The sequence below is a fragment of the Orycteropus afer genome, unplaced genomic scaffold, assembly GCF_000298275.1.
Source record: "Orycteropus afer afer isolate SDZICR_OR568_19922 unplaced genomic scaffold, OryAfe1.0 scaffold00034, whole genome shotgun sequence".
NCBI classification, from domain to species: Eukaryota; Metazoa; Chordata; class Mammalia; order Tubulidentata; family Orycteropodidae; genus Orycteropus; species Orycteropus afer.
The window spans coordinates 12,756,633-12,765,376 of NW_006921621.1; the positions used below are offsets into that span (position 1 = coordinate 12,756,633).

At 36.0% G+C, this 8,744-nt stretch overlaps 1 protein-coding gene across 1 annotated transcript in view; it reads left to right on the plus strand.

The window, feature by feature from the left end:
- Positions 1-4,701: 4,701 nt before the first annotated feature.
- The window catches only part of SUPT3H (SPT3 homolog, SAGA and STAGA complex component), a 316,601-nt gene continuing 312,558 nt past the window's right edge, over positions 4,702-8,744 (plus strand). The window contains exons 1-2 of the mRNA XM_042780330.1: positions 4,702-4,736; positions 6,264-6,348. Of these exons, the coding sequence (XP_042636264.1) occupies positions 4,702-4,736; positions 6,264-6,348 (120 nt within the window). The remainder of the gene's footprint in view (positions 4,737-6,263; positions 6,349-8,744) is intronic.

Sequence of the window (8,744 nt, forward strand, 5' to 3'; positions counted from 1 at the left end):
GTAAAGAAACTTCTCTTTGTCCTTTCTTTCATGTTTGGTTCCTGGGTGCCTTATGGGCAGATCTGCTTGTGGGGCTTGTGTTCTGTGTACTGCCCAACACGCTACCTGCTACAGATTATTACCAAATGCACCCCCTTTGCTTCTTTTTCAGAATCTCTTCAATTAAAATTTAATCAGATTCTTCTCTAATACTTAGTACTTGAAAATTTGAAAACAAGTAGATTCCATTAAATATGCTGAAAAAGAAAAATACAAAATTCTGAAGTAATATCCCCAGTGTAAAAACTACTTTGACCCCTTTCAGGGGCAATATAGTATTTCTTGGAAACTATTCCCAACATAACATAAATTAAATTGTGGTGTCATTGCCCTTCCTCCAGTAGATTTTGTTCATTTATTTAATGTGTGTTAAGGAAGAAGTCAAACTATCCCTATTTGCTGATGATATGATCCTATACCTCGAAAACCCAAGAGACTCGGTAAAATTCCACTGGAACTAATTGAGAGATTTAGCATAGTGGCAGGATACAAGATCAACATCCAAAAATCAGTTGGATTCCTCTACACCAGCAAAGAGATTGCTGAAAAAGAAATGAGGAAATCAATACCATTTACAATAGTTATTTAATGTGTGTTACCCATTTACTTATTTATTTCTTCTTCCTCTTCATTTCATGATTGTTAATTTATTCTGTATTTAATTTTCCTGGAATATTTTTACCTCACTTTTGAAGACAGACATGTTTGTGATTTAAGGATTATAACTGTTCTCATAGGCCAAAATTAAATATCTGAAAAGACATTTTTAAAATCATCTGATCCAATCCCTTTCCATATAAATGATTGAAGAATTGAGGTACCCAGATAAGTTATTTGCCAAGATGACAGTACTACTTATTGTCAGAGCAAGAACTAGGATCATGTCATCTAACTTCCAGTCTAATTTCTTTTTGTCACTACTGACTTCCACGTTCTTTGCAGCTAATGGCCAGGACGTAATGAAACTTGTAGCTGCATTATTGTAACTTTCTCAGTTGGATACTGGTCATGTGAACTGCATCTGTTTTTCTGGGCTCATGTCTCTGGCAGTTCATTCAGCTTGGTGCTGTTTCTCCCTGAGTGGGAGCCCTGACTGCTTTGAGAAGTCAAACGGCCAGCTAGCTATTTCTCTTCCACCATCATGAGCTTCACCCTCAATTTCAGAGTATGGAAACCATCAACTCCAGAAGAAGGGATAAATTCCACATATGCTATTTGTTTCTCTATTTTGGAGCCTTAGAGCTGAAATAATAAGGGTATGGTTTGAAAGTAAATATACAAGTTTTATTCATTATTCATTCATTAAAAGAATGAATTCTTAAAAGAAACTGTTTATTTCTGTCTTGTCCTTTTGTTGTGAAGAGTATATTGTGACTTTTTAGAACTAACTAGGCTGATTTATTTGGTAGAGAATAGTTTGGGAAACCCTTCACTCCCAGGTGAACTGGGATAATTAGTCACTCTAATAGCAATGTATAAAATTTCTATAATTTAAAAATAAATAATAATACACATATTGTTTGTGCTTGCTCATTTTCCCCTCCTTGATGAGTTATACCTTAAAGAGAGTTTGGAGTTATCATTACTGAACATTTTGATCAAAGATTCTGTAGAAGAATCCTGATTAAAAGGGGAAAAAATGTAGAACAGGATTTTAAATTCTCATGGAATCTAGACTTTCTGGAGCCATGGAAACGGAATGAATCCATGAAACTACTGCCCTAAGATAACATTTAAACCTTAAACCAAAAATATCCCCGAAATCTTCATAAAACCAAATAGTAGTTTAGCTTAACGAATAAAAAATGTCTGCCTTAAGCACTTTACTCTTTTAAGATCTATCTCTGTGAGGTCAAACTGACATCAGCAACTGGAAAGATTAGATAGGAAACTTAATATGCAGGGAGTTTATGTTAATGGAGGAGAAACAATTCAGAAGGAGACTGGGAATGGCTGCATAACTCAAAGACATAATCAGTGTCATTGAATTGTGCATATAGAATTTGTTCAATTGGTTGTCAACAACACCACCACAAATAAAAAGAAAAGTTTGGAGTTGATTGCTTCACAGTTAGGTATAAGGATATATGAAGAGAATGGACCTATGTATACATTATTAGATATATTAGAGCATAGCAAAAGATGGTGATAAAGTGAAGTGTTTTAGAATTTATAGAGAGATTGAAAATGTATTGCCATACTAGGAAAGCATCTTAACATTTATTAGTATTCAACAATGTTAAATATAGGCTCTACATAGACTCAAAACTCACTGCCGTGGAGTTGGACCTAACTCATAATGACCCCTTCTTGGGTTTCTGAGGCAGTATCACTATGAAAGTAGATTGCCCAACCATCCTTCTGAGGAGTGGCTGGTGGGTTTGAACTGCCAGCATTCTGGTTAGCAGTCAAATGTGTTAGACACTACGCTGCTAGAACTCCTCTACATAGACTCTGATAAGCAAATATCCAGCTTCCCTCTCCCTTTTTTAAACTGATGTTAGAAACTATTTAAATGGAGTAGCTATAGTTAGACTCAGTGCATATTTTAATTTTTTTTCCCCTGTGTTTTGGAAATATCTCTCATTCTTTTTTTCTATTTGATTCTGGTACTTTCTATTTGTAGATTTTTTTTTCTTTAATAGGTGTCTTTAAAGGATCTCCCCCAAGTTTAGACTGTGTTGGGCACACATAAAAAAGGTACAAAATGGGTCAGACATCAGTATTTCAGGCTTTTTGGAACAGAGTCCTCTGGTTTTGCTCAGCATACATCTTCCTGTATCTGAGTATAAATGTACACAGTGAAGAATCTAACTTCATCTCTTGAGTGGTTTCATTTATTTCATTATGTACTTGACAAGGGAAATGCAGAGTTAGCTGCCCTTGTGCTCAGTGAAATATTTGATCCTGGGGTAGAGTAAAACCTGCCTTGCTGTGGGTGAGATGGTAGAATGTGAGTGGTTCTGACACACTACTGTTACCCAGTGGAGTCATGCAGGATTGCTCTGGGTCTGCTGCTTATGATCATGGCTATCCTGGTCACAATCCTTTCTAAATTGGAGGATAATTTGGTATAGGGATGAGGCTACTGCAGGAGACCAGGAGAGGGACAAACCTTTTATGAAAGTTTCCTGAAAGACCTTAGGTGAAACCTGGTCCAGCAGACTTGTGTTCTTACAGCCATCCAGGTAATATGTGTAGGAATTGATGATTGTGCTCTCTTGGTTGGGAATTGACCCAGAACAAATGAGTCAAGGCATCAGTGAGTAATATGGTAGACTTAAGGGAAAAAACTAAAAAGTTTTGTATAATTATTGGTTACTTAAATTTTGCCTTTAAGTGACTTAAAAATATCATATACATTACAGAGGAAAAAGGTATTGACTTTGGTTAGGCATAGGACCTCTGGTGACATAGTGGTTAAAGCCTTCAGCTGCTAATCTAAAGGTTGTCAATTCAAACCCACTGGCTGCTTGCTCCATGGCAGAAACATGAGGCTGTATGCTTCTGTAAAGATTTCTAACCTTGGAAAACCCTATGAGGCAGTTCTGCTCTCTGCTAGGGTTGCTATGTGTTGAAATCAACTTGATGGCAGTGGGTTTGTTTTTTAGCTTTGGCTACATCAAGTGCTTTTTTCATTTCACCAGACTAATACCTAGTTTTCTGTGCATGGGGGGAAAAATGACAGTAGTAGTGTGAGAAAAACTCTGGCAAAAAGCAAAATACCAACAACCCTGAAAATTCAAATCACTTATTTATCAAATTACCCACCTGATTATATCTTTATAGCTGATTTGAAGGCACTTTATGTATTTATGCTAATGAGAGATACATTCAATAGAAAAGTCCTAACTTATAAAAGCTTGATGTATAACTTACTATTTATTTGTGCATTTTATTGATAGAAATATTAAAAAAAAGTATTTTTATTAGATATGTGAATTGAGTGTGTAGTTTTATCTGTGAGCCAACTCGTAAATTACGTCTTCTCAGAACAGTTAATTTGGATGAGTGCTTTTTGAACAGTGAGACATGAAATAACTTATAATAATGGAAAAGAAGCATTGTACAGGCAATTAAAAGAATTCAGTAGTAAACACAACCAAAGAAATTTTACCCTTATGAAGTTTACTTTTCTAGTGAGAATTTTCCATTTTCTTTCTGCTCTGTTGGATTGTCTGTCCTTGCACCAATAACTGAAGGGTCACTATAATTAGGAATTGACTCAATGGCAGTGGGTTGTTTCTTTGGTTTAGCACCAGTGTCACACTATCTTAATTACTGTAGCTTTCTAAGTCTTGTATAGCATACCTTCCTACCTTGTTTTTCAAGAGTATCTTGACTATTTTTGGTTTATGGCCCTTTCAGATAAATTTTAGAATCAATTTTAATTTTTTTTTAAATTGTGCTTCCTGGCTTTTTGTTGATGATGAATACAAATTAATGCTTTTTTTTTTTTTTAAATTGTGGTTTGGGTGAAAATTTACAGAGTAGTTAGTTTTCTGTTTAATAATTTTTACACCTTTTGTTTTGTGACATTAGTTTGCAATCTCCTCAATGTCACAGCAGTCTTCCCACTTCCTCCTTGGGTTCCCTTTTTCCATTCAGCCTTTCCTGCCTTCTGACCTTTGTTTCTGAGCAAATGATACCTTTTGGGCTCATATGGTTGATTTTTTTGAGGAATATGTTCCTCACAGGTATTATTGTTCACTTTATAATAGACCTGTCTGTTGTTTGCCTGAAAGGTTATCCTAGGGGGTTGATTCAGTTTCAGGTCTGAAGGGTGTCTAAGGGCAACAGTCTCAGGGTTCCCACCAGTCTCTATCAGACCAGTAAGTCTTTTTTATTATTTTGAATTTTGTTCTCCATTTGTTTCCCACTCTGTCTAAGACCTTCTATTGTGATAAAAATCAGAGCTATTGGTAGTGGTAGCTGGGCACCATCTAATTTTTCTGGTTTCAATCTAATGGAGGCTATGGTTCATGTAGTCCATTAGTCCTCTGGACTAATTGTTTCCTCACTTCCTTCTTCCCTCTCTTTTCCTCCCTTCTTTAAAAATGAAGAGAAGTTCTCCCCCTCTCCCTCCTTGCACTCAGCTCTGGTAGCATAGTGCCTAAAGCACTTGACTACTAACCAGAAGGCTGGTGGTTCAAATCCACCAGCCACTCCTCAGAAGGAAGGTTAGGCAATCTATTTCTGTAGTGATACTGCCTTGGAAACCCAAGGAGAGGTCGCTATGAGTCAAGTCTGACTCGACGGCACATAGCAACAACAACAACTCACAGTCTTGGCTGAGATAAGCAACGTTACTTCTATGGAATGGGTATTTTCCTAGTTCATACATTGAAGGTACCACCATCACTGGGTATAAGTTTCCCAGTGTCATACTGGGTTCTTCAAACTGATCCTCCTACCTTGTTTGGGGTCTTAGCATTCTTTACTTGACCTTGAATATTTTGTTAGTTCAAAATGAGGATCCAGGCTATTATGAATAAGCAGATATCTTCAGAATAAATTTTGGCTCCTTGTAGTCTTATTTTTTTTTTTTAACTGCATTTTCTCATCTTGTTTGACCTTCTTTACTGCTCACTATGACATTCTTTGAAAGTAAGTTTTTAATACATTACCATGATTCCTATTGTTTACCAGGAAGTGCTTCTGTATAAATTTAACCCACCATACTGGCAAAAGTGAAAGTTAAGAACATGATTTTTAACATCAGTTTTGTTACCCATTCTTGATTATCTATTTGTATGTAACTGTAAATTACAATTTAAATGGAATTAAGACAATTTTTCTCAGCTACTGTCATTTTGATGATATCACATGCTTTTACAACTTCTGTTTTAATGCAACTTTTGTAACTTACTTTATGGCTATTACTATGTTTTTATATATATATTTTTTAATCTGGTAGCTTAATTTTCCACTTGACAATATTATGGAGTGATTGTTAGTAGTTTACATTTTTGAAAACAGTAAATACCCTTTAAACATATGCTATATAAATCAAGAAATAGTATAGATAACACTATACTTTTCTTTAGGATTTGATATTGTGTAGAAGAAATAAATTTTCTTTGTTTAGAAAAAAATTGTACATTCAATCTTTTATTTGAAGAACAACTGTATTTTCTTTAGCAGATGCTTTTTATTAAAGAACTCACTTTTTGCCTTTCTTAGTTTCACAGTCTTTAATGTTGGTGTGTTTAATTTTTCTGCAGGTTTTCTTTAGGAGATGCTAGGAGGCCTCTGCATGAAACAGCAGTTTTGGTAGAAGATGTGGTACACACTCAGTTAATCAATCTGGTAAGAAGAAAATAAAAAACCACCATATATATATATATATATGATATATATCATATATATATCATATATATATGATATATATATGATATATATCATATATATATCATATATAGGAGCTCTGGTAGCATAGTGGCTAAAGCACTTGACTGCTAACCAGAAGGCTGGCGGTTCAAACCCACCAGCCACTCCTCGGAAGGAAGGTTGGGCAATCCTACTTCCGTAGTGATACTGCCTCGGAAACCCAAGGAGGGGTCGCTATGAGTCGGGGCCGACTCAACGGCACATAACAACAACAACAACATATATCATATATATATATATATTTATATATATATATATGATATATATCATATATATATATATATATATATATCATATGTTATAGATATGTGAGATTATATTATATATTTTTAATATATGTATATAGTCTTATTTGATGACTCTCCTCTGCATTCTGCTTCTGTGAGGATTTCCACCCACCACCTTTCTTTTAAAGGTTATATTTACATCTGGGATTCTTTTTTGTTAGCTTTCTTTAAGTATAATTTAAATATAATAAAATGCACCAAGTTTAATTGCATAATTTTGTGAATTTTGACAATTCAATGTAGTTATGTAACCACCAAGTACATTGACGATGTGGATCAACATGCAAAAATAATGTCTTGTGTTCTTCTGCAGTCATTTACTCATCTATTTTCTATCTCTATTGTTTTTCTAGAAGTTTAACTTTTTTTATTTTGAACTGATTTTAGACTTAGAAAAAAATTGCATAAATACATTCACTCCTTCCTTATCATCAAGGTTAGGCTCCAAAAATTTTGGAAACTAACTTCACATAATGACCAATCATTATGTGAAATTGGTGTTCTGTGAAAACGAAGGATGACTACGTTATAACACGACTTTCAAATTCCATCATTACATAACTGTTAGACCACTGAGAATCATGGCCCAGTCAACCTGGCACATCACAGCCAGTGTTACATTTTTTATAGTTTTTTCCTAAATTTTTTAAGTGTATTTATTTTATTTTTGCAGTGGTTTCTCCCATTTCCTCCTACTCCTGGTAACCAACAGAGTTTCCTTCCATATATAAACCTTTCTGTGACTTTTTACCATAACAGAATAATACTACATTTGGCTTTCTGTGATTGACTTATTTCACTCAGCATAATGTCCTCCAAGTTCATCTATGTTATACGGTGTTTGCAGATTCTATCTTATTCTTTGGGGTTGTATAGTATTTCATGTGTCTATGTATCATAGGCATAGAGAGGGAATCCAGGCATGCACAAAGCAGCAGGGTGGAAGAGCCGGAGAAAGAGGATTAAAAGTCCCAGGAACCAGGACAGAGGAGCAGTCAGCCGCAGGGATCCAGTTGAGGAGAGGGAACCCAGGCACGCCCAAAGCACAGGGTGGGAGAGTGTTAGAAAGGGGATTAAAAGGCCCAGGAACGGGGACAGAGGAGCAGTCAGCCACAGGGACCCAGGTAAGGGTGGTAGGAGAGGTTTCTAACAGGGGAAAAACTTGTCTGTTGGTTTGTCCTACCATGGTGACGTGTTGATGTGAGTTTTGAGGGTGAGCCACTGGTGTTTCAAACCCAGTGGGATGCACATGGTGCACAGGTATCAGCCCAGCTTACAGACTGAGACAGACTAGGAAGAAGGACGAGGCCATCCACTTCTCAAAGAATTGGCCAGGGAAAACCTTGTGAATAGCAAAGAAACAGTGTCTGATACATTATCGTGCAACTTTATGAATAGTCTGGTTAGGTTAGAAGGCTCTCAAAATAGGACTGAGAAAGAGCTGCATCATCAGAGTAAACCCAACCTTACTCATATGGATGGGGTAAAGCTTTTGAGACCTCCATTTGCTGATGTGGCACCACTCAAATTGAAGAGAAACAGCTGCAGACATCCATTAATCATTGGAACATGGAATGTACAAAGTATGAATCTAGGAAAATTGGAAGTTGTAAAAAATGAAATGGAACACATAAAGATTGACATCCTCAGCATTAGTGAGCTGAAATGGACTGGTTTTAGCCATTTTGAATCAGACAGCCATATGATCCACTATGCTGGGAATGACAGTTTGAAGAGGAATGGTGTGACATTCATCATCACAAAGGATGTTTCAAGATCTGTCCTGAAGTACAATACTGTCTGTGATAGGGTAATATCCATATGCCTACAAGGAAGACCCGTTAATACGACTATCCAAATTTATGCACCAACCACCAAAGCCAAAGATGAGTAAATTGAAGATTTTTATCAACTTCTGCAGTCTGAAATTGACCGAACATGCAATCAAGATGTGTTAATTATCACTGGTGACTGGAATGCAAAAGTTGAAAACAAAGAAGAATCACCGGTAGTTGGAAAATTTGGCCT